The 26,154-nt window shown below is 53.1% G+C and overlaps 3 protein-coding genes across 3 annotated transcripts; all 3 read left to right on the top strand.

Annotated features, from left to right (window-relative positions):
* The first annotated feature begins 12,088 nt into the window (after positions 1-12,088).
* Positions 12,089-13,556, top strand: LOC132224698 (erythroid transcription factor-like). Its single transcript, XM_059679794.1, has 3 exons — positions 12,089-12,121; positions 12,594-12,719; positions 13,188-13,556. Exons 1-3 carry the CDS (start codon positions 12,089-12,091, stop codon positions 13,554-13,556), a joined length of 528 nt encoding a protein of 175 aa, XP_059535777.1.
* A 3,314-nt stretch (positions 13,557-16,870) lies between these two features.
* LOC132224695 (erythroid transcription factor-like) lies at positions 16,871-19,256 on the top strand. Its single transcript, XM_059679793.1, has 5 exons — positions 16,871-16,879; positions 17,306-17,540; positions 17,643-17,821; positions 18,294-18,419; positions 18,888-19,256. The coding sequence occupies exons 1-5, from the start codon at positions 16,871-16,873 to the stop codon at positions 19,254-19,256; spliced, it is 918 nt and encodes a 305-aa protein (XP_059535776.1).
* A 3,314-nt stretch (positions 19,257-22,570) lies between these two features.
* LOC132224694 (erythroid transcription factor-like) lies at positions 22,571-24,956 on the top strand. The gene is made up of 5 exons (XM_059679792.1): positions 22,571-22,579; positions 23,006-23,240; positions 23,343-23,521; positions 23,994-24,119; positions 24,588-24,956. The coding sequence occupies exons 1-5, from the start codon at positions 22,571-22,573 to the stop codon at positions 24,954-24,956; spliced, it is 918 nt and encodes a 305-aa protein (XP_059535775.1).
* The last annotated feature ends 1,198 nt before the right edge of the window (positions 24,957-26,154 follow it).

Genomic DNA, 26,154 nt, shown 5'->3' with positions numbered 1-26,154 from the left:
CGCCCAGGCTTCTGCCCTGTCCTCCCTAACTGATGGATCCCCCCACCCTACTCATCAGTGAGCACAGCAGGCTTGGCTTAAAGGGTCCTTTTTGTTGTTGCTGTTAATCCTCAGCAGAGGATAATTTTCCATTGGTTTTCAGAGAGAGTGGAAAGGAGGGAGGGAGAGAGAGAGAGAGAGAGAGAGAGAGAGAGAGAGAGAGAGAGAGAGAAACATCGACGTGAGAGACACACATGGACTGGTTGCTTCCCCCACCCCCCCGCCCCGACTAGGGGGTGTGGAGCAAACCAGCAACCCATGTAAGTGCCCTTGACTGGGAATTGAACCCACGTCCCTTGGGTGCCCAGGCTGGTCTCTAACCACCGAGAAACACCAGCCAGGGCTCAAGGATCATTTTCTGAGACCTCAAACTGTAGTTGACCTTTGTACCAGTCTCAGTATATTTCCCAGGGAAGAACCTTCTAGGGGATCAATAGATGTTTACTCTTACATTTCTACCTGTAGCCTGACTCACTCTGTTTGGCCTAAATCCAGCCCAGAGCTTTCCGTCAGGGCCATGCATCGTGGCCGGCTATGCTCCTGTGCCCTCTCTCTCAGCATGCTGTGCCCCCAAGAGATTCCCATGTGGCCCTAAGTGTGTGGAAGGAGGGGGAAGTCTGGGGCGCCCTCCTGTCCGAGTTCCCAACAATGTGAATGTAACCATGTTTCTGCCCACAGCTCTTGGGGAGCAGAAGGGTAAATGCTGGGTCTTCCCTTCCTCTAGGTCAGATCTACCTGAAGGCCACGAGGTCTGAAGTCTGCCTAATGCTGATGGGAAAGGTATTGTGTCTCCATCACAGAACTACTGTGATCAGAATGCCCCAGGATCAATAGTTATTATTATTGAAGTATAATTGGCATATTCTATATAATAAAAGACTAACATGCTACGCATCCAACCATTTGACCAGTCACTATGAGGCACACGGACCACCAGGGGGCAGACACTCCGACTGGTAGGTTAGCTTGCTGCTGGGGTCTGGCTGATTGGGACTGGGCAAGAAGGGCCTGACATGCCCTGGAGGCTTCCTGCGGTCCCTCCCCAGCCCCGATCATACACTGGTGCAAGGGACCCCACCAGTGCACAAATCCATGCACCAGGCCTCTAATAACATTATATTAGCTTCAGTTGTACAACACAATGATTCAGTATTTGTAGATATTGTGAAATGATCACCACAAGAATTGTAGTTAACATCCATAACCATACATAGTTACAATTATTTTTCTCCTGATAAGAACTTTTAAGAGCTTCTCTCTTAACAACTTTCAAATATATGATACATTATTATTAACTACTAGAGGTCTGGTGCACGAAATTCATGCACTCGGCTGGGGAGGTGGCCAGCCTGGCCTGTGTCCTCTCGCAGTCCAGGACCCCTCACTCCTTACACCCACCTGCTCACTGCTCCTTACCGCTCAGTTCACTGCTCCTTAGCACTGCCGCGGAGGTGGGAGAGGCTCCCGCCACCACTGCTGCACTCCCCAGCCCTGAGCCCGGCTTCTGGCTGAGAGGCGCTCCCCTGTGGGAGTGCACTGACCACCAGGGGGCAGCTCCTGAATTGAGCGTCTGCCATCTAGTAGTCAGTGCACATCATAGCGACCGGTCGTTCTGCTGTTAGGGTCAATTTGCATATTAGGGTTTTATTATATAGGACTAGTGGCCCTGTGCGTAAATCCATGTGTGAATAGCTCGCTGCCACTTGCCTCAGCTGGCCGCCCCGCCCACTGCTGCTCGTAGCTCTCCGCCACACGTAGCTCGCTGCCCCGCCCTCCTGCTGATCAATTGTTACGCATCATGGCGTAATGACCATTTGCATATTACCTCTTTATTATATAGGATAGTTACCATGCTGTACAGTAGATAGAAGGATTTACTTATTTTATTTTTTCCTTTTTTAAAAATATTTTTTATTGATTTCAGAGAGGGAGAGAGAGAGAGAAACATCAGTGATGAGAGAGAATCATGGATCAGCTGCCCCCTGCACACCCCATACTGGGGATCAAGCCTGCAACCCGGGCCTGTGCCCTGATCAGGAATTGAACCGTAACTTCCTGGTTTATAGATTGATGCTCAGCCACTGAGCCATGCTGGCTGGGAAGATTTACTTATTTTATAAGTGAAAGTTTGTACCTTCTGACACCCTTCACCCATTTCTCACTCCCCACCACTGCCTCTGGCAATGATCACTCTGTTCTCTGTATCTATGAACTTGGTTTGGTGGGGGATTTTATGGGTTTCTTTCCCTCCCTTTTTTTGAGATTCCACATATAAGTGAGATCATGTGGTATTTGTCTTTCTGTGTCTGACTTATTTCACTTAGCACACTACCCTCCAGGTCCATCCATGTTGTGAAAATGGCAAAATTTCATTCTTTTTATGGCTGAGTAATATTCCAGTGTGTGTGTGCATGTATATATATATCACAACATCTTTACCCATTTATCCATCGGTGGACACCCAGGTTGCTTCCATAGCTTGGCTACTGTAAACAGTACTGCAATGAACATGGGGGTGCGTGTATGTTCTCATTTTTTTCAGATATGGAGTTGCTGAATAAAATCTAATTCTACTGGCCGTAACCGGTTTGGCTCAGTGGATAGAGCGTCGGCCTGCGGACTGAGGGGTCCCAGGTTCGATGCCAGTCAGGGACATGTGCCTTGGTTGCGGGCACATCCCCAATGGGGGGTGTGCAGGAGGCAGCTGATCGATGTTTCTCTCTCATCGATGTTTCTAACTCTCTATCCCTCTACCTTCCTCTCTGTAAAAAATCAATAAAATATATTTCCAAAAAAAACTAATTCTACTTTGTAAATGTTTTAGGAATCTTCATACTGTTTTCCCTAGTGGCTACACCAATTTACATTCTCAGCTACAGTGCATAAGAGTGCCCTTTGTTCTCCATCCTCACCAACACTGTTATTTCTTGTCTGGTTGGTAATACGCACTCTAGCAGGCATGAGTGACAGTGACCTCATGGTGGCTTTCATTTACATTTCCCTAAAGGTTGGTGATGTTAAGCATTTTTTCATAAACCTGTTGGCCATCTGTATATCTTTGGAAAAATCTCTACTCAGATCTTCTGCCTATTTTTTAATCAAATTCTTTGTTTTGTTTTTTTGCTATTAAATTATATGAGCTCTGGCCCCTCTGGCGTGGCTCAGTGGTTGAGCATCAATCTATGAACCAGGAGGTCATGGTTCAATTCCTGATCAGGGCATATGCCCAGGTTGTGGGTTCTATCCCCAGTGTAGGCCATGCAGGAGGCAGCTGATCCATGATTCTCTCTCATCACTGATGTTTCTGTCCCTCTCCCTTCCTCTCTAAAATCAATAAAAAATGTATCATAAAAAAAAGAAAGCCCCATCTGTAAACTCTTTGGGAACCCTGATTGAGTTCAGGAGCCTTGCTTACATTGTTGACAATGACCTCTGACCTCACTCTGCACAACAATCCCTACCTCACACCCTACCCCACAGAGTCCACAGGAACCTGTGATCCAACTCTCAATGTGAACTTCAATCTTGAACTTACATGGAAAACCTTTCCTGAATCTGTGGGAGGCGCCTGTCCTGACCCCCTAACTTTAAGTCCAGACCTCATCCTATATAGGCACCGACAGCCCCACCTGGCACAGGACCTCCTGCCCTGACACTGTGCAGGGCTTGCTGATCTAACCCTGTCCTGGCTCCATGGCTCTGACCCTCTACAGGAAGCCCTGCCTATAACAGTGCTGGATTCTGCAGAAACCTATCCCTGACTTCCAACAGAAATCCGTAACTTGACCCGTTTGGGGAATCTCTGACCTGATCGTTCATAGGAACCCCTAAACTTGCCCTCTGGAAACACCCTCCTGATCCTGTATAGGAAGCCCTGATGTGACTCTCTCTGACAGCCATGGTCTGGAAGCCTTGCCCTCCCCTTGTACAGCAGCCACTGTCTTGACTGTGGCTAGTGGCCACCACATGAAACAGCGTAGCTCTGGGGAGTGTACAGAATGCTGTAGCAGGCACTGCTATAGGCTTTTCAACCCTGTTCCCCTTTCTTCCTGACTCACTCACATTCCCAGCCTCCCTTGCAATGACAGGTGGACATGTGACAGTTCTGATCAATGGCGTGAGCACAGTGACATACGCAACTTCCAGGCCTGGCCCATAGGAACCTCTCATGGGCCCTCTTATGAGCCCTGGCTGGTGTTCTCAGTGGTTAGTGTTATGCCCAGATTTCAAGATCCCCCAAGACAGACCACTAGGGAGCCGAGTCCGATGCAAAAGCATAGAGTCATTTATTCAAGCCCGGGACTTGGCCCCCCCCCCCACCCCGCCTCCATTACTGAATGCAAGAGAGAGCCTCTAATCCCAAGGGAACAAAGAATTTATAGGGCTTGGGGTCGGGGGTGGGGGCACACTCTGACCACTGATTTGGCCGATTCTGGTTGGTTGAGTGAGGGCCGGGGGCTAGTGACGCAAGGGCAGGGTGCAGCTAGGGTCTGGTTACACAAAGACAGGGGGGTGGCTAGCATACTCTTGGCCTTGGGCTAGTTTCCCCCGCTCTCCCATTGGCTGAGATAAGGGCAGGCTGAGTAACTGATACATTCTGTGGCTTTCCTGGGAGAGGAGTTAGAGACACAGCTATCAGTTCCGTTCTGTTCTTTTACTATCAGTTCCGTTCTGTCCCTTCATTCCCCCCTTGTCTTGGAACTTCCGGCTCAATCATGAGACGGACTGAACTATCAACTGAACTACTTTTATACATTCCTTGACAAATTGGACTAGTCTGTTGATAATGCAAGGGCCATAAGTCAACAGCAGCAGGAGGGTTACAGGGGTCCGCCGAGGTCTGCTGTCTTGAGGGTGATCTGCAGCGGGTGTGTCTGGTTAGAGGTCACCTTCCACTCAGGCTCCCTGCTGTCCTGAGCACAGAAGGAGCTGGGCTTGTGACCTGGCAGAGACAAACTATAGCAAATGGTTTGGTGGAAGGGAAAGAAGCTTTAACAACTTCTATTGAAATAGGATTTTTCTTCTTAAAATTCCTCTATGGCTATCAAAAAGCCAAATCAAGACTAATTTATCTACTGCATTCAATTTGGCCTGATGTTTGCATAAACACAACAAGAACGGTAGCTGACTATCTTTGCTGGAATTTCATGGTTGAACCTTAATGTGCCCCGTAGGGCCAGGAAGCCAAGCCATCCAGCTGCCATCAGGCCTGCCTGCAGTATCTGCTGTGTTAGGTGAATCCCTCACCTGTAGCAACTCCACCTGAGCCCATGCTCCAGGCTTTAAGGCCCATCTCAGTAGCCCTCCTACTCATTGAGGTCCAGAGTGTGTGGGGGTTCCGCAGGGATGCAGAGGCATCCTTATTGCTCCCCTTCTACTCTGACCAACCGCCAGTGATGGTAGGGCATGGGCCTGACGCTCCAGCGCCAGCCATCTTCAGGGCTCCCAAGCAGGATACCAGGCTTTTCCTGTGGCATTCTTACTGGCTTCAAGTCTTTAGAGCTTAGACAGGGTTTCTTTAAAACATGATACTCCAGTCAAAGTTTCCGGTTAATAAAATCACTATTGAAAACCGGTCTTATTGATTTCATGCAAAGATATGTATTGCCATGACTTATTTAGCATGGCCAAATTTCAGAGGAATTATATAAGGAGAAAAACATGCTGATCTGCTCTAAGATCTTCTGATTTTTCTCGTCAGTCCTTTTTCATGGACTCTTCAGAGTTATAACAAAACAGTAACTGTGGATTTCTTTTATCAGTCCTCTCTAAGTACTTTGGCATAACTATTTACCCTCTGTTTAGTGAGGCAGAATGTAAGTTATTTACTCTTTCTGACCTACTGGCCTGTACCATTTGATTTATTTTTTTAATATTTTTTATTATGTACATAATTTTTATAAATTTTATACTTTTAAACCAGCCTTTAAACCTTTTTTTATGTTTTTTAGAAATGCATAACCATGCTTCATATCTTCTATTCCAAACAGGCTTTTTCCAGTTTTCTACAGTTGAGGTTTTGTGCCACCTCTGACATGGGCATGGTCACACAGGCCTATAAGATAGTATACAGGCTGCCAACTGTCAACTGTCTCTCGATAGAGACTAAACCCTGATGGGTATTCTCCTTTGCCCAGTTGGGCACCTGCCCTCTTGGCAGCTAGACACCCTTTACTTTTGGAGTTCACCCCACATAGTCCCCTTCCAGGACAGCTAACACATAGCTATAGCAATGTTCCTCGGTGTGGGAGACTGGACGTTTGCCAGTTACAGCTACATTTAAACCTGTAAGAGAATTGAAGGTTAATACAACACATTAATACAATGAAACATAATATTGGCACCATGGCCTCTTCAGGTAGCCAAATCCTCCGCTACTAAACATGAGACATGGCAGGGCTATACAAACATTTTAGGGAGGTGACTAAAGTCCACTCTTTGACCTTTCTATATAAGGTAAAATCGTCCTTGTCTTTCTGAAGCCATGTCTATGAAGATGCAGGCATCATCTGAGTCTATTATACAATTTTCTGCAGGTATAGTTCTTTTCAAGTTGGGGTGAGTTCTGGGGTCCTGAACTTCTTTACCCACACCGAGTCCCCAGGCTGGAAAGGATGTACAGAGTCCGAGGTGGCACTGGCAGGGCATCTCGAACAAGCTTATGGGTGGCTTGTAGTTTCTGTAAGAGATCACGTCCAAGTAAGGGGTACAGGCATTCTGGCATGACTAGAAACGAATGAGTTACCGTGTTCTTTCTGAGGTCCACAGTCCTCTTTGATGTCCAAGGAAAAAGGCAGTTTGTCCGGTGGCTCTTAGAACTGGTGTCTTCTGAGATGTTACTGGTCCCATTGGCTCGGTCAAGACTGAATGGGCTGCTCCAGAACACACCAGGAAACTAACCGGGGGTTTTATTTATTTTATAAATATTTATACCTAAGTAGACATATAAACATCAAATAAACATCCATATTTACATCTTTTCAGTGAACAAGTACTTTTACAGTTTTGGGAATTTTGGCAGATAACAGGAACACTGCCCAAGTCCCCTGATGGGGGCCTGACAAGAACAGATGTGGGGTCCTTTGGCTGGGGGTATAAAGTCTTCATTCTTCCTCTCTCGGCACTGCTAAGGACAGGATCATTGGAGAGGTCTCTTCACCTAGGCAAGGCTGTGCTGAGCCATCTGGGGTAAAAGTGGTTTCTGCTTCCATTTTGGCTAAAAGGTCTCTGCCCATTAGAGGGACCAGGTCAACTGGTAAATATAGGAATTCATGAACCACCTGATGGCCACCTAACTGACATCGGCGGGGGCAGCAGAACAGTCTGCAGCTGTGGTACCGTACCAGTAGCTCCAATAATGGTGACTTCCTGTCCTGAGAGGGGAGCTACCTTCTGAGTAACTACCGAGTGCTCTGCCGCTGTATCAATCATAAAGTTCCCAGTCGGGCCCCCGATCTTCATTTTGACCATCGGCTCATGGGAGCCCAGTTGGAAAAAGCCCAGTCTGTCCTAGTCAGAGTCAGCTGTTGCCAGTCCGAGGAGGTCCGCCTCAGGCGGCTCTGGCCAATAGCGGCTGGGTGGTTTGGATGGCCTTGCCAGCTTCTTCTGCCCTGCTACTAAACTTTACTCTGTCCCTTCTTACACACGCAGAACTGGATCCAAGGCAGCGAGGTTTGAGCAATTTTAAGTTTTTAACATACATTTTATCACCCATGTTGCAGGGAGGGACCAGGTTGGCTCCTCCTGAATAAAAGAACTAATCAAAATAAGGCTTATTTTCTAACTTCATTTGTCCCTGGGTGTGGACAACAAATGACACTAATCAGATAGACATAAAGGATTTAACCTTTGTTTAGGGAGGCAAATGCAAAGCATTTACTCCCCAGTGTCATTGGTTTAGGGAAGATAGGATTTCTGCTCACTTTCCCTATTTTACTTGTCCCAGCTTACTGGTCTATCATGCATTCAATTTTCTTAAAATGTATTCTGGCACAGGAGAAAGTTGTTTTGTTGTACACAGGTAGCTTAACCCCTATATAACTGGGCTTGGACCCCTGCCCAGCAAACTGCAGTCTGTAAGTTCAATATGCAGCCTCCGGTTTTTCTAACCCAAGGAGGTTTCTGTCAGTCTCTGAGTCAGACTCCTCCTCTCTTGGAGAATTTCAAAGTCCTGATGGCTCCCAGGTCCAGGGAGAGTGCCCTTTTGTTAACCCTTAGGGCCCTGCTTTCTTGCCTTTCTACCAGTTCCCTTGGTGGCAGAGCAGCAACCAGGCCTCTTTCAAGGGAGTGCTCTAGAAGGGGATATCAGCCCCTCCTGTGAGCCAGCTGCTCCGCCTAGGGTCTCCCAGGGGCCCAGCCAGAGCGTCCCCCAGCAAATCCCAGAAGCCACTGCCCTTTTGCAGTGGTATGGACTCAAGCAGGGGTTCCCTGGATGTAGCCGGCAGCGAAGCGCTCGCTGGCTTCTGCCTGCAGCTGCTGGTGCCCACAAGCTCTGCCCCGCAGCACGCTCTGCACCGTCAGCTCCAGCACCTCGGCGTTCTCCAGCTTAGCCTGCACCTCGGGCCCGCCAGCAGCTGCTGCAGCTCCTGTAGCTCCTGTAGGCTCTCGTTGATCCGCCTCTTCTCCACCAGGAGCTTCCGGGTCTTGCGGGCAGCTCAGGCATTCAGCCCCCCCTTCTTTGACCTGGCTCTCAGGGGCTGAGTCTGCCTGGCAAACAGTTCTAAATCAGCAGGGGGGGGGGCTGCAGATTCCAGCTTTGTTCCTCCTCTACTTTTCTAGCAGGAGTTTAGTTTTTTTGTTTTTGTTTTTGTTTTTTATTCTTAGAAACCTTAATCCTTTAATGATTACCAAAAGTGAACATTCAGCAATTTTAGATTAATATTTATGAATATATTTTAAATGTACTTTTACTCTTAAGATATATCTAGACCTTTTGTGATAAAACTAAGAACAGGTATCGGTCTGATTCCGCATTGGAGGGGTTAAAAGAATAAACCAGGGCAGAGAAAGACTGTGCTTACAGTTACTTTTTGTAACCTTGAAGTTCATTGATAAGACCTGTTAGGTTTGCAGCCAGCAGCACAACTGCCAACCCCCCCCCCCCCACACTTCTCTCAGCCCAGGCTGCTTTTCCTCACAGATTTTTTTCTCTTTTACTCTTTTATAAGCAATCTCAGAACTAAGCAATCTTGGAATTACAGCGATTTACAACCCAGGTAAGAGCAACTGATAGACAGGAATTTATATTAACTAAGTGGGCTGATTCCTTCTGTAGTGGCGAGCAAAAGACTCTGAGAACTGCTAGAGATTCTTGCAGCCCACCGCGGGTCCAGTCTAAACGTTCAGCCAGATGAATTAACAGAAATGCAAAATAAAGTAATTTTCACTTTACACAGACTAGTAATGATCAGCCAAAATAGACAAAACATTCGTATTCACACTCTGTCAGTAGACTAGCCCAGACTGGAGCTGAGCAGATAAACAAAACAATGCCCAACTCCCCAGACCGGCGTGGGGGCACTCCTGGCACCCATGTCCCAGAACAGAATTCTTGACCAACGTTTTGGTGAGAACCTACCGTAGGAGTTAAGACTGCGTCCAGTCCCCCCTCTCGGTAGCAAATTGGCTAGTTCCACACAAACAAACAGCTGTTCACTCAGGCTTCCTCAATGTTTCAGCATTCATTCAGCAAAGGCATTTAGCTACCATAATACACAATTTTTCCCAGTTCAATCCGAACCTTAAACTTTTAGCAAATATTCAGCATTTCTCAATCAGTAACATTTTTAAGAATAAACTTCAAAAATGCAAGACATAAGATTTTTATCATTTGAATTCAGTAAGCTTCAAGGTCCCAAGTTCCCAGCAGTTCTGGAAAACCACATCTGAGGCTGGCAAGCAGGTTTGGCCCAGCCCTTGACTTTAAAACGACCATAATGCTTAAAGGAGTAGTTTGAGTCTGTCCCATAACGTCCGTCCAGTAAGTCCACAGAAAACAGGAAAAAAAAAAACATAAACCCAGACAAATACAGTCTTCCAACTCTATGGAAGTAAAACCAAAATAACCTTCCGATTCCATGGAAGCAAAACTACAGATTAGACAATGGCCATGCACCGCTCGTCTCAAATTGAGGGGTTTCTCGGCCCCTCCAGATGGAGGATCGGGGCGTCCCCTGCCTCCTCCCGCCCGTGGCCCCCCAGTGTGTCCACCTAGGCCTTTACGGGCAATACAGATTTCAGAAGTGAGCTAACACAGGATAGAACACATAGAATAGAATAGACAACACATAGACACTTACCGTGGTCAGTCAGACTCTCCGGATCGGGGTTCCTCCTGGGTCTTGGGGGTCCCGCACGAGCCCCCAAATGTTATGTCCAGTTTTCAAGATCCCCCAAGACAGACCACTAGGGAGCCGAGTCCGATGCAAAAGCATAGAGTCATTTATTCAAGCCTGGGACTTGGTCCCCCCCCCCCCGCCTCCATTACTGGATGCAAGAGAGAGCCCCGAATCCCAAGGGAACAAAGAATTTATAGGGCTTGGGGTCGGGGGTGGGGGCACACTCTGACCACTGATTTGGCCGACTCTGGTTGGTTGAGTGAGGGCCGGGGGCTAGTGACGCAAGGGCAGGGTGCAGCTAGGGTCTGGTTACACAAAGACAGGGGGGTGGCTAGCATACTCTTGGCCTTGGGCTAGTTTCCCCCGCTCTCCCATTGGCTGAGATAAGGGCAGGCTGAGTAACTGATACATTCTGTGGCTTTCCTGGGAGAGGAGTTAGAGACACAGCTATCAGTTCCCTTCTGTTCTTTTACTATCAGTTCCGTTCTGTCCTTTCAGTTAGAGCATGGGCTTGTGCACTGATGGGTCTCGGGTTTGATTCCCAGACAAGGGCATGCACCTGGGTTTAGGTTTGATCCCCAGCCCCAGTTGGAGCATATGCAGGCAGCTGCTGCACTGGCTCTTCTGGCAGGGTTCCATGTTGCTGGGGTATCCATGGAGACCCTTAGCCAGGGTAGAACCCCACAAAGCAGCCATCTTAGAAATGGCCAGAAGCCTTCCCGAGGCTGTGTGGATCACGTTCCCTGTGTATGTGCAGACCTGGGAACGTACATCCCCAGACTGCATCATTGGGAATGAATACGGTAAGTAGGTGGGGGTGAGCCTAGTTGAGTGGCCCATGGGGCTCCACAAAGTTCTGCTTAAAGCCCATTGGGAAAAGGCTGCTGGTGACTGCAGCTGCCAGAGTGACCAGTGGGGCTCAGACCCAAGAGTCACCCAATGGCCAGCAGCTGCTCTGGCAACCTATGGGAAGGTGGGAAGGTTGGCCACCACGTGGGGCTGTTGGGAATCACCGCATCTTGAAAGCAGGATGGCTTCAGACCTTCTGTCCCCTTCTCTCTTCCTTCCCATACCCACCCACACCCCAAACAGTCTTCGAGGTTAATGCATGCCTCTGCTGTCTGGAGGGGACCCCAGGAGGCTCACCATACACCAGCTGGGCCTATGGACGCACTGGGCTCCACCCTCCCGCATCTGTGAGCCCCACCTGGGAGTACACCCCTCCCCAGGCCTCAGAAGATTCCTATGCAAGAGGCACCTTCCTTGAGAACATCAGCGCACAGCGACTGAGTCCGGACCTGTTGATGCTGGGGCCTGCAGAGCCTTCCTCCATCCCTGTCCCCAGCAGTGCCTACGGGCCCCCCGACTTTCCTAGGAGCTTCCTTCCTCCAATCAGAAGCCCCCCCAATCCAGCCGTCTATTCCTCCCCCAACCTCCAAGGTACCCTGCCCCTGTCCACCTGTGGTGAGGCTCCCCCAAAGGGACAGGGAGGTTGAGGAGGGGGATGGGGTCCAAGGCAAAGTTGGGCTGAGCCTGGTCCCTCTTGCCCCCTGTCCACCTCACCAGAGGCCTGGGATTGTGCGCCATGCCGGGTGGTTCTGAGACGGTGTGATAGCCCGTGTACCAGGCACAGCGACAGTCCGGCAGGGCGAAAGTCCGGCAGAGCGAAAGCCGCTCCACAGTGCTACCTGTGCAATGCCGGTGGTCAGACGATGACTAGGCACCACAAGCCCCAGAGGCGCCCGGTAAGAGCCCAGGCCCGCCTCCCCTCACCCAGGTACTCTGTTCTCACTCCGGGCAGGGATCTCTGCCCTCACACTCTATGAGAACCCACATCCCCCCTCCCTGCCCCATCCACTCAGGGACCCAGCTCTGTACAGGAGTGTCTACCCTCAGCCCACCCTCGGGCTGCAAGCAGGCACGCCGTCCACTCCCTGCACTGCACTTTTCATCCTTGGCTACTCACTGGGATCACCGTGGGGCCCTCCCGAGATGGGTTGATTTACTTGGTCTGAGTCCAGTGTCCGCCAACACTGAGGACCACTGATGAATCACTCCATGCCGTTTGGACAGCCCCGGGACAGGAGGCCATGTCCTCGCCCCTCAGAGCACCCTCGGTCTATGCCTTGTCCAGGAAGCCCTGCCTGCACCCTGACCCTCACCTCCTGGGTCCTCCACCCACCAGTGCACTGACCCTCATTTTCTTGCTGCCCCCAGAAGGTCAGCAAGCGTGCAGGTGCCCAGTGCACCAACTGCCAGACAACCACCACGGCAGTGTGGCGGCTGAATGCTGGTAGAGACCCCGTGTGCAATGCCTGCGGCCTTTATTACAAGCGACACCAGGTGTGCCCTGCCTCTTGGAGCCTGCCCCCTGCACCCCCATCCCACTAACCTGGCCTTCCTTCTCCTTTTCCTTTCCTGTATTCTTCCTATCTCCCTTTCTCTCTTCTCCCTGTTATTCTACTCCCTCCTCCTTCCCTATCACCCTTCTCTTCTCTACACCTTCATCTCCTCCCTGCCTGTCTTTTCCCTCCTGCTCCCTTCTCTCTCCTCCATTTCTCATCTCCTTCCTCCTCCCCTCCAGCCATCAGCTAGTCCTATGGCTAGAGGCTCCCTCAGCCTTTCCATCGCTTAGGGCCTCACAAGCTCATGACTCCTTAGGGCATTATCTGTGCCGCAGCTGGGGCCTACTCCCCTAGACCTTGACCCAGTTCCCCACTGTTAAGGAGTGGGGTGGAAAGGGTGTCCCTGGTGGAGACACAGAGGCAAAAGTCTGAGGTTGGGGAACACTCATGGCCTCTCTTTCATCAGGTGAACCGACCACGGACCGTGCAGAAGGGTGGTATAAAGTCTAGAAAACCAAGGCCATCACAGAAAGAAAAGAAGCCAGTGTCGAGCCTGGGAGGCACAGGACCGGCTGATGCTGTGGCTGGTGGCTTCATGGTGGTGGCTGGGGGCAGCGATGGTGGGAATTGTGGGGAAGTGCCCTCAGGGTTGAGATTGGGCCCACCTGATACTGCCCATCTCTACCAAGGCCCGGGCCCCGAGGTGCTGTCAGGGCCTGTCAGCCACCTCATGCCTTCCCCCGGGCCCCTGTTGGGTTCACCCACAGGCGCCTTCCCCACAGGCCCCATGCCTCCCACCACCAGCAGCACTGTGGAGGTGCCACTCAGCCCATGAGGACACAGAGCATGACTCAGAGCAGGGGTAGGGTCCGTCTCCGCGTGGAGCCAGAAGTTTCTACAACCCAACCTCTGGGCCCCCACAGCTCTTGGTCTGGACTGTCAACGATTTGTAAAATAAATCATCAGAGTCCTGAAGTTGGAGGTGTGAGTCTGAGTGGGACTGAATAAAGAGCCGTGGTAGGTGGGGTGTGCAACAGTGCCTGTGGCTCTCTGGTGATGGCGTGAGGCCGTGTGAGACAGCACGTGTCACCCTTCATGATAGTGGGTTATGATGTGCAAGTATAAGATTGTACTAGTATGTGAGACCACGTGTGACAGCAACCAGGGTGTATGATATGGCCTGTACATGCACACGTCATGGGCAGAGACTGTGTAGTGGCTGACTGCTCTGTGAGGTGGTGACCATGGGGGTGAGGTTCTGAGAGATGGTGTGCATGACACCAGACAACTGTGAGAAACGGGGCACCAGTGACTGTATGAAGGGACGTGGGGGTATGTGTGCAACGGGGTGTGCTGAGGCAACGTGTGAGGCTGTGCTCATGTGATTGTGCACCATGCAGGGTGGTTCTGAGACGGTGTGACAGCGTGTGTGCCAGGCACAGCATTTGCTCAATAAACATTTCTGGGATGCTCACCAAGGGCTGTGTAGGACGGAATGTGGAGACCTAGCAGTGTGACCTGAGGTACTGCGTGCCAGGAGGTCTTTGTGGGTCTGCATACTTGTGTGCAAGCATGTGTATGTGAGCGTATCGCACATCCTGTGCCCTGTCACAGTGTCTCTGAGTGGCTGACAGCGTGAGCAGCTCCGAACACTTGTTTGTGGAGGTATCAATATATACAATTTCAGTCTGTCAGTTAGGGACCCACCTCCAGGGGACAGAAGACATGTTCAGGACAGGAACGGGAGGCCAAGAGTGGGGCTGGAAAGGCAGCCAGCAAGAAGGGCAGAGGCCGGTCTGGGACCGTGGGGTTGTCCATGGGCCCTCCTGTCACTCATCTCTGATCTCTTTCAGCCCAGCTCGGCCTGCAGCCCTGTGGGAAATGGTAGAGAAGGAGGGGGAGATTAGGAGGACAAAATAATCTCTAGGGGGGGATATTTAGGCCCCAGAGGTGGTGAGCTCCCCACAGTGCCAATTCCCTCCCCAATGCACCCACTCACCTGGGATGTGTTCTTCCATGGAACAAACCCTCACACTGGAGCATGCACGGAGTCAGGTGACATCCTAACCCAGACAGGTTAAGCGTCTCTCCCAAGGCCACACAGCTGGTGGCACAGGGCTGAGCTAGGCTCCGTGACTTAGCCCCACACGGCCCAGAGGCTCCTAACCACAAGCAGCACCGTTTGCTGAGTGCTCACTGTGGTCAACAACAGCGGAAGGCTCAGGTGCTTTCCTTCATGAACACCTGAAAAAATACTCTAGTCCGGCTGGTGTGGCTCAGTGGTTGAGCATCAACAGAACAGCACCCCTTCAGCTCGTCCGCACACTGGCCCACTGAGGAACCACAGTAGTCCCTGCTCATGACAGGGATTGTCCAGAACTTCCCTGGCCGCTCCACAGAACCCCAGCCTCCTCATCCTGTGGGAGCCCCTGTCCTCGTCTTGAACAGAAACCTCTTGCCGAACCTGTGCTGGACAGGCCCCTGGACCCGCCGTGTTCAGGAGCCCCGGATCCCCAACTCCTATCAAAACGGCAGCCCTAGCCTGGTTCAGGAGCCTCTCTGATACTGGAGCTCTAAGGGAACCCTTCCTCTAATCAACAGGAAACCCATCCTGACCCTGAGCAGGATCACCGGTCCTCACCTTCTACAGGAGGCACCCTGTCCTGCCACCACAGCACAGGAACCTCCGCCTTCCCTGGTGGCAGGACAGAGCCTGCCCCACCCACCCTTATAGAAATGCCTGGCCTGACCCTCTTCATGGGACTCCATCTCTATAGGAATCCTGCCTGGACCTTGGACGGGACAGCTCTGTCCTCACACTGCACTGCAGCCCTCCCGTCCAGGGAGTATTTTACAACCACTTTGCTCATCTTAAAATCTAGTTCTGAAACCACCTCCCTGACTCTGTCTGCAGAAATTCTCTCTTACCATTGATGTTTCTATCCCTCTCCCTTCCTCTCTGAAATCTTTAAAAATATATTTTAAACAAAGAAATCCCCATCTGTAAACTCCTTGGGAACCCCGATTGAGTTCAGGAGCCTTGCTTGCATTGTTGACAATGACCCCTGACGTCACTCTGCACAACAATCCCTACCTCACACCCTAGCCCACAGAGTCCACCGGAACCTGTGATCCAACTCTCAATGTGAACTTCAATCTTGAACTTACATGGAAAACCTTTCCTGAATCTGTGGGAGGCACCTGTCCTGACCCCCTGCTTTAAGTCCAGACCTCATCCTATATAGGCACCGACAGCCCCACCTGGCACAGGACCTCCTGCCCTGACACTGTGCAGGGCTTGCTGATCTAACCCTGTGCTGGCTCCATGGCTCTGACCCTCTCCAGGAAGCCTCGCCTATAACAGTGCTGGAGCCTATAGCCGGATTCTGCAGAAATCTTTCCCAGACTTCCAACCGAAATCTGTAACTTGACCCATTTGGGGAATCTCTGACCTGATCGTTCATAGGAACCTCTAAACTTGCCCTCTGGAAACACCCTCCTGACCCTGTATAGGAAGCCCTGATGTGACTCTCTCTGACAGCCTTGGTCTGGAAGCCTTGCCCTCCCCTTGTACAGGAGCCACTGTCTTGACTGTGGCTTAGTGGCCACCACATGAAACAGCGTAGCTCTGGGGAGTCTACAGAATCCTGTAGCAGGCACTGCTATAGGCTTTTCAACCCTGTTCCCCTTTCTTCCTGACTCGCTCACTTTCCCAGCCTCCCTTGCAATGACAGGTGGACATGTGACAGCTCTGATCAATCGAGTGAGCAAAGTGACATATGCAACTTCCAGGCCTGGCCCATAGGAACCTCTCATGGGACCTCTGATGAGCACTGGCTGGTGTTCTCAGTGGTTGGAGCATGGGCTTATGCACTGAAGGGTCTCGGGTTTGATTCCCAGACAAGGGCATGCACCTGGGTTTAGGTTTGATCCCCAGCCCCAGTTGGAGCATATGCAGGCAGCTGCTGCACTGGCTCTTCTGGCAGGGTTCCATGTTGCTGGGGTATCCATGGAGACCCTTAGCCAGGGTAGAACCCCACAAAGCAGCCATCTTAGAAATGGCCAGAAGCCTTCCCGAGGCTGTGTGGATCACGTTCCCTGTGTATGTGCAGACCTGGGAACGTACATCCCCAGACTGCATCATTGGGAATGAATACGGTAAGTAGGTGGGGGTGAGCCTAGTTGAGTGGCCCATGGGGCTCCACAAAGTTCTGCTTAAAGCCCATTGGGAAAAGGCTGCTGGTGACTGCAGCTGCCAGAGTGACCAGTGGGGCTCAGACCCAAGAGTCACCCAATGGCCAGCAGCTGCTCTGGCAACCTATGGGAAGGTGGGAAGGTTGGCCACCACGTGGGGCTGTTGGGAATCACCGCATCTTGAAAGCAGGATGGCTTCAGACCTTCTGTCCCCTTCTCTCTTCCTTCCCATACCCACCCAAACCCCAAACAGTCTTCGAGGTTAATGCATGCCTCTGCTGTCTGGAGGGGACCCCAGGAGGCTCACCATACACCAGCTGGGCCTATGGACGCACTGGGCTCCACCCTCCCGCATCTGTGAGCCCCACCTGGGAGTACACCCCTCCCCAGGCCTCAGAAGATTCCTATGCAAGAGGCACCTTCCTTGAGAACATCAGCGCACAGCGACTGAGTCCGGACCTGTTGATGCTGGGGCCTGCAGAGCCTTCCTCCATCCCTGTCCCCAGCAGTGCCTACGGGCCCCCCGACTTTCCTAGGAGCTTCCTTCCTCCAATCAGAAGCCCCCCCAATCCAGCCGTCTATTCCTCCCCCAACCTCCAAGGTACCCTGCCCCTGTCCACCTGTGGTGAGGCTCCCCCAAAGGGACAGGGAGGTTGAGGAGGGGGATGGGGTCCAAGGCAAAGTTGGGCTGAGCCTGGTCCCTCTTGCCCCCTGTCCACCTCACCAGAGGCCTGGGATTGTGCGCCATGCCGGGTGGTTCTGAGACGGTGTGATAGCCCGTGTACCAGGCACAGCGACAGTCCGGCAGGGCGAAAGTCCGGCAGAGCGAAAGCCGCTCCACAGTGCTACCTGTGCAATGCCGGTGGTCAGACGATGACTAGGCACCACAAGCCCCAGAGGCGCCCGGTAAGAGCCCAGGCCCGCCTCCCCTCACCCAGGTACTCTGTTCTCACTCCGGGCAGGGATCTCTGCCCTCACACTCTATGAGAACCCACATCCCCCCTCCCTGCCCCATCCACTCAGGGACCCAGCTCTGTACAGGAGTGTCTACCCTCAGCCCACCCTCGGGCTGCAAGCAGGCACGCCGTCCACTCCCTGCACTGCACTTTTCATCCTTGGCTACTCACTGGGATCACCGTGGGGCCCTCCCGAGATGGGTTGATTTACTTGGTCTGAGTCCAGTGTCCGCCAACACTGAGGACCACTGATGAATCACTCCATGCCGTTTGGACAGCCCCGGGACAGGAGGCCATGTCCTCGCCCCTCAGAGCACCCTCGGTCTATGCCTTGTCCAGGAAGCCCTGCCTGCACCCTGACCCTCACCTCCTGGGTCCTCCACCCACCAGTGCACTGACCCTCATTTTCTTGCTGCCCCCAGAAGGTCAGCAAGCGTGCAGGTGCCCAGTGCACCAACTGCCAGACAACCACCACGGCAGTGTGGCGGCTGAATGCTGATAGAGACCCCGTGTGCAATGCCTGCGGCCTTTATTACAAGCGATACCAGGTGTGCCCTGCCTCTTGGAGCCTGCCCCCTGCACCCCCATCCCACTAACCTGGCCTTCCTTCTCCTTTTCCTTTCCTGTATTCTTCCTATCTCCCTTTCTCTCTTCTCCCTGTTATTCTACTCCCTCCTCCTTCCCTATCACCCTTCTCTTCTCTACACCTTCATCTCCTCCCTGCCTGTCTTTTCCCTCCTGCTCCCTTCTCTCTCCTCCATTTCTCATCTCCTTCCTCCTCCCCTCCAGCCATCAGCTAGTCCTATGGCTAGAGGCTCCCTCAGCCTTTCCATCGCTTAGGGCCTCACAAGCTCATGACTCCTTAGGGCATTATCTGTGCCGCAGCTGGGGCCTACTCCCCTAGACCTTGACCCAGTTCCCCACTGTTAAGGAGTGGGGTGGAAAGGGTGTCCCTGGTGGAGACACAGAGGCAAAAGTCTGAGGTTGGGGAACACTCATGGCCTCTCTTTCATCAGGTGAACCGACCACGGACCGTGCAGAAGGGTGGTATAAAGTCTAGAAAACCAAGGCCATCACAGAAAGAAAAGAAGCCAGTGTCGAGCCTGGGAGGCACAGGACCGGCTGATGCTGTGGCTGGTGGCTTCATGGTGGTGGCTGGGGGCAGCGATGGTGGGAATTGTGGGGAAGTGCCCTCAGGGTTGAGATTGGGCCCACCTGATACTGCCCATCTCTACCAAGGCCCGGGCCCCGAGGTGCTGTCAGGGCCTGTCAGCCACCTCATGCCTTCCCCCGGGCCCCTGTTGGGTTCACCCACAGGCGCCTTCCCCACAGGCCCCATGCCTCCCACCACCAGCAGCACTGTGGAGGTGCCACTCAGCCCATGAGGACACAGAGCATGACTCAGAGCAGGGGTAGGGTCCGTCTCCGCGTGGAGCCAGAAGTTTCTACAACCCAACCTCTGGGCCCCCACAGCTCTTGGTCTGGACTGTCAACGATTTGTAAAATAAATCATCAGAGTCCTGAAGTTGGAGGTGTGAGTCTGAGTGGGACTGAATAAAGAGCCGTGGTAGGTGGGGTGTGCAACAGTGCCTGTGGCTCTCTGGTGATGGCGTGAGGCCGTGTGAGACAGCACGTGTCACCCTTCATGATAGTGGGTTATGATGTGCAAGTATAAGATTGTACTAGTATGTGAGACCACGTGTGACAGCAACCAGGGTGTATGATATGGCCTGTACATGCACACGTCATGGGCAGAGACTGTGTAGTGGCTGACTGCTCTGTGAGGTGGTGACCATGGGGGTGAGGTTCTGAGAGATGGTGTGCATGACACCAGACAACTGTGAGAAACGGGGCACCAGTGACTGTATGAAGGGACGTGGGGGTATGTGTGCAACGGGGTGTGCTGAGGCAACGTGTGAGGCTGTGCTCATGTGATTGTGCACCATGCAGGGTGGTTCTGAGACGGTGTGACAGCGTGTGTGCCAGGCACAGCATTTGCTCAATAAACATTTCTGGGATGCTCACCAAGGGCTGTGTAGGACGGAATGTGGAGACCTAGCAGTGTGACCTGAGGTACTGCGTGCCAGGAGGTCTTTGTGGGTCTGCATACTTGTGTGCAAGCATGTGTATGTGAGCGTATCGCACATCCTGTGCCCTGTCACAGTGTCTCTGAGTGGCTGACAGCGTGAGCAGCTCCGAACACTTGTTTGTGGAGGTATCAATATATACAATTTCAGTCTGTCAGTTAGGGACCCACCTCCAGGGGACAGAAGACATGTTCAGGACAGGAACGGGAGGCCAAGAGTGGGGCTGGAAAGGCAGCCAGCAAGAAGGGCAGAGGCCGGTCTGGGACCGTGGGGTTGTCCATGGGCCCTCCTGTCACTCATCTCTGATCTCTTTCAGCCCAGCTCGGCCTGCAGCCCTGTGGGAAATGGTAGAGAAGGAGGGGGAGATTAGGAGGACAAAATAATCTCTAGGGGGGGATATTTAGGCCCCAGAGGTGGTGAGCTCCCCACAGTGCCAATTCCCTCCCCAATGCACCCACTCACCTGGGATGTGTTCTTCCATGGAACAAACCCTCACACTGGAGCATGCACGGAGTCAGGTGACATCCTAACCCAGACAGGTTAAGCGTCTCTCCCAAGGCCACACAGCTGGTGGCACAGGGCTGAGCTAGGCTCCGTGACTTAGCCCCACACGGCCCAGAGGCTCCTAACCACAAGCAGCGCCGTTTGCTGAGTGCTCACTGTGGTCAACAACAGCGGAAGGCTCAGGTGCTTTCCTTCATGAACACCTGAAAAAATACTCTAGTCCGGCTGGTGTGGCTCAGTGGTTGAGCATCAACAGAACAGCACCCCTTCAGCTCGTCCGCACACTGGCCCACTGAGGAACCACAGTAGTCCCTGCTCATGACAGGGATTGTCCAGAACTTCCCTGGCCGCTCCACAGAACCCCAGCCTCCTCATCCTGTGGGAGCCCCTGTCCTCGTCTTGAACAGAAACCTCTTGCCGAACCTGTGCTGGACAGGCCCCTGGACCCGCCGTGTTCAGGAGCCCCGGATCCCCAACTCCTATCAAAACGGCAGCCCTAGCCTGGTTCAGGAGCCTCTCTGATACTGGAGCTCTAAGGGAACCCTTCCTCTAATCAACAGGAAACCCATCCTGACCCTGAGCAGGATCACCGGTCCTCACCTTCTACAGGAGGCACCCTGTCCTGCCACCACAGCACAGGAACCTCCGCCTTCCCTGGTGGCAGGACAGAGCCTGCCCCACCCACCCTTATAGAAATGCCTGGCCTGACCCTCTTCATGGGACTCCATCTCTATAGGAATCCTGCCTGGACCTTGGACGGGACAGCTCTGTCCTCACACTGCACTGCAGCCCTCCCGTCCAGGGAGTATTTTACAACCACTTTGCTCATCTTAAAATCTAGTTCTGAAACCACCTCCCTGACTCTGTCTGCAGAAATTCTCTCTTACCATTGATGTTTCTATCCCTCTCCCTTCCTCTCTGAAATCTTTAAAAATATATTTTAAACAAAGAAATCCCCATCTGTAAACTCCTTGGGAACCCCGATTGAGTTCAGGAGCCTTGCTTGCATTGTTGACAATGACCCCTGACGTCACTCTGCACAACAATCCCTACCTCACACCCTAGCCCACAGAGTCCACCGGAACCTGTGATCCAACTCTCAATGTGAACTTCAATCTTGAACTTACATGGAAAACCTTTCCTGAATCTGTGGGAGGCACCTGTCCTGACCCCCTGCTTTAAGTCCAGACCTCATCCTATATAGGCACCGACAGCCCCACCTGGCACAGGACCTCCTGCCCTGACACTGTGCAGGGCTTGCTGATCTAACCCTGTGCTGGCTCCATGGCTCTGACCCTCTCCAGGAAGCCTCGCCTATAACAGTGCTGGAGCCTATAGCCGGATTCTGCAGAAATCTTTCCCAGACTTCCAACCGAAATCTGTAACTTGACCCATTTGGGGAATCTCTGACCTGATCGTTCATAGGAACCTCTAAACTTGCCCTCTGGAAACACCCTCCTGACCCTGTATAGGAAGCCCTGATGTGACTCTCTCTGACAGCCTTGGTCTGGAAGCCTTGCCCTCCCCTTGTACAGGAGCCACTGTCTTGACTGTGGCTTAGTGGCCACCACATGAAACAGCGTAGCTCTGGGGAGTCTACAGAATCCTGTAGCAGGCACTGCTATAGGCTTTTCAACCCTGTTCCCCTTTCTTCCTGACTCGCTCACTTTCCCAGCCTCCCTTGCAATGACAGGTGGACATGTGACAGCTCTGATCAATCGAGTGAGCAAAGTGACATATGCAACTTCCAGGCCTGGCCCATAGGAACCTCTCATGGGACCTCTGATGAGCACTGGCTGGTGTTCTCAGTGGTTGGAGCATGGGCTTATGCACTGAAGGGTCTCGGGTTTGATTCCCAGACAAGGGCATGCACCTGGGTTTAGGTTTGATCCCCAGCCCCAGTTGGAGCATATGCAGGCAGCTGCTGCACTGGCTCTTCTGGCAGGGTTCCATGTTGCTGGGGTATCCATGGAGACCCTTAGCCAGGGTAGAACCCCACAAAGCAGCCATCTTAGAAATGGCCAGAAGCCTTCCCGAGGCTGTGTGGATCACGTTCCCTGTGTATGTGCAGACCTGGGAACGTACATCCCCAGACTGCATCATTGGGAATGAATACGGTAAGTAGGTGGGGGTGAGCCTAGTTGAGTGGCCCATGGGGCTCCACAAAGTTCTGCTTAAAGCCCATTGGGAAAAGGCTGCTGGTGACTGCAGCTGCCAGAGTGACCAGTGGGGCTCAGACCCAAGAGTCACCCAATGGCCAGCAGCTGCTCTGGCAACCTATGGGAAGGTGGGAAGGTTGGCCACCACGTGGGGCTGTTGGGAATCACCGCATCTTGAAAGCAGGATGGCTTCAGACCTTCTGTCCCCTTCTCTCTTCCTTCCCATACCCACCCACACCCCAAACAGTCTTCGAGGTTAATGCATGCCTCTGCTGTCTGGAGGGGACCCCAGGAGGCTCACCATACACCAGCTGGGCCTATGGACGCACTGGGCTCCACCCTCCCGCATCTGTGAGCCCCACCTGGGAGTACACCCCTCCCCAGGCCTCAGAAGATTCCTATGCAAGAGGCACCTTCCTTGAGAACATCAGCGCACAGCGACTGAGTCCGGACCTGTTGATGCTGGGGCCTGCAGAGCCTTCCTCCATCCCTGTCCCCAGCAGTGCCTACGGGCCCCCCGACTTTCCTAGGAGCTTCCTTCCTCCAATCAGAAGCCCCCCCAATCCAGCCGTCTATTCCTCCCCCAACCTCCAAGGTACCCTGCCCCTGTCCACCTGTGGTGAGGCTCCCCCAAAGGGACAGGGAGGTTGAGGAGGGGGATGGGGTCCAAGGCAAAGTTGGGCTGAGCCTGGTCCCTCTTGCCCCCTGTCCACCTCACCAGAGGCCTGGGATTGTGCGCCATGCCGGGTGGTTCTGAGACGGTGTGATAGCCCGTGTACCAGGCACAGCGACAGTCCGGCAGGGCGAAAGTCCGGCAGAGCGAAAGCCGCTCCACAGTGCTACCTGTGCAATGCCGGTGGTCAGACGATGACTAGGCACCACAAGCCCCAGAGGCGCCCGGTAAGAGCCCAGGCCCGCCTCCCCTCACCCAGGTACTCTGTTCTCACTCCGGGCAGGGATCTCTGCCCTCACACTCTATGAGAACCCACATCCCCCCTCCCTGCCCCATCCACTCAGGGACCCAGCTCTGTACAGGAGTGTCTACCCTCAGCCCACCCTCGGGCTGCAAGCAGGCACGCCGTCCACTCCCTGCACTGCACTTTTCATCCTTGGCTACTCACTGGGATCACCGTGGGGCCCTCCCGAGATGGGTTGATTTACTTGGTCTGAGTCCAGTGTCCGCCAACACTGAGGACCACTGATGAATCACTCCATGCCGTTTGGACAGCCCCGGGACAGGAGGCCATGTCCTCGCCCCTCAGAGCACCCTCGGTCTATGCCTTGTCCAGGAAGCCCTGCCTGCACCCTGACCCTCACCTCCTGGGTCCTCCACCCACCAGTGCACTGACCCTCATTTTCTTGCTGCCCCCAGAAGGTCAGCAAGCGTGCAGGTGCCCAGTGCACCAACTGCCAGACAACCACCACGGCAGTGTGGCGGCTGAATGCTGATAGAGACCCCGTGTGCAATGCCTGCGGCCTTTATTACAAGCGATACCAGGTGTGCCCTGCCTCTTGGAGCCTGCCCCCTGCACCCCCATCCCACTAACCTGGCCTTCCTTCTCCTTTTCCTTTCCTGTATTCTTCCTATCTCCCTTTCTCTCTTCTCCCTGTTATTCTACTCCCTCCTCCTTCCCTATCACCCTTCTCTTCTCTACACCTTCATCTCCTCCCTGCCTGTCTTTTCCCTCCTGCTCCCTTCTCTCTCCTCCATTTCTCATCTCCTTCCTCCTCCCCTCCAGCCATCAGCTAGTCCTATGGCTAGAGGCTCCCTCAGCCTTTCCATCGCTTAGGGCCTCACAAGCTCATGACTCCTTAGGGCATTATCTGTGCCGCAGCTGGGGCCTACTCCCCTAGACCTTGACCCAGTTCCCCACTGTTAAGGAGTGGGGTGGAAAGGGTGTCCCTGGTGGAGACACAGAGGCAAAAGTCTGAGGTTGGGGAACACTCATGGCCTCTCTTTCATCAGGTGAACCGACCACGGACCGTGCAGAAGGGTGGTATAAAGTCTAGAAAACCAAGGCCATCACAGAAAGAAAAGAAGCCAGTGTCGAGCCTGGGAGGCACAGGACCGGCTGATGCTGTGGCTGGTGGCTTCATGGTGGTGGCTGGGGGCAGCGATGGTGGGAATTGTGGGGAAGTGCCCTCAGGGTTGAGATTGGGCCCACCTGATACTGCCCATCTCTACCAAGGCCCGGGCCCCGAGGTGCTGTCAGGGCCTGTCAGCCACCTCATGCCTTCCCCCGGGCCCCTGTTGGGTTCACCCACAGGCGCCTTCCCCACAGGCCCCATGCCTCCCACCACCAGCAGCACTGTGGAGGTGCCACTCAGCCCATGAGGACACAGAGCATGACTCAGAGCAGGGGTAGGGTCCGTCTCCGCGTGGAGCCAGAAGTTTCTACAACCCAACCTCTGGGCCCCCACAGCTCTTGGTCTGGACTGTCAACGATTTGTAAAATAAATCATCAGAGTCCTGAAGTTGGAGGTGTGAGTCTGAGTGGGACTGAATAAAGAGCCGTGGTAGGTGGGGTGTGCAACAGTGCCTGTGGCTCTCTGGTGATGGCGTGAGGCCGTGTGAGACAGCACGTGTCACCCTTCATGATAGTGGGTTATGATGTGCAAGTATAAGATTGTACTAGTATGTGAGACCACGTGTGACAGCAACCAGGGTGTATGATATGGCCTGTACATGCACACGTCATGGGCAGAGACTGTGTAGTGGCTGACTGCTCTGTGAGGTGGTGACCATGGGGGTGAGGTTCTGAGAGATGGTGTGCATGACACCAGACAACTGTGAGAAACGGGGCACCAGTGACTGTATGAAGGGACGTGGGGGTATGTGTGCAACGGGGTGTGCTGAGGCAACGTGTGAGGCTGTGCTCATGTGATTGTGCACCATGCAGGGTGGTTCTGAGACGGTGTGACAGCGTGTGTGCCAGGCACAGCATTTGCTCAATAAACATTTCTGGGATGCTCACCAAGGGCTGTGTAGGACGGAATGTGGAGACCTAGCAGTGTGACCTGAGGTACTGCGTGCCAGGAGGTCTTTGTGGGTCTGCATACTTGTGTGCAAGCATGTGTATGTGAGCGTATCGCACATCCTGTGCCCTGTCACAGTGTCTCTGAGTGGCTGACAGCGTGAGCAGCTCCGAACACTTGTTTGTGGAGGTATCAATATATACAATTTCAGTCTGTCAGTTAGGGACCCACCTCCAGGGGACAGAAGACATGTTCAGGACAGGAACGGGAGGCCAAGAGTGGGGCTGGAAAGGCAGCCAGCAAGAAGGGCAGAGGCCGGTCTGGGACCGTGGGGTTGTCCATGGGCCCTCCTGTCACTCATCTCTGATCTCTTTCAGCCCAGCTCGGCCTGCAGCCCTGTGGGAAATGGTAGAGAAGGAGGGGGAGATTAGGAGGACAAAATAATCTCTAGGGGGGGATATTTAGGCCCCAGAGGTGGTGAGCTCCCCACAGTGCCAATTCCCTCCCCAATGCACCCACTCACCTGGGATGTGTTCTTCCATGGAACAAACCCTCAC

Source organism: Myotis daubentonii, chromosome X, assembly GCF_963259705.1.
Source record: "Myotis daubentonii chromosome X, mMyoDau2.1, whole genome shotgun sequence".
Lineage (NCBI taxonomy): Eukaryota > Metazoa > Chordata > Mammalia > Chiroptera > Vespertilionidae > Myotis > Myotis daubentonii.
This window is presented reverse-complemented; position numbering and strand designations above follow the sequence as displayed.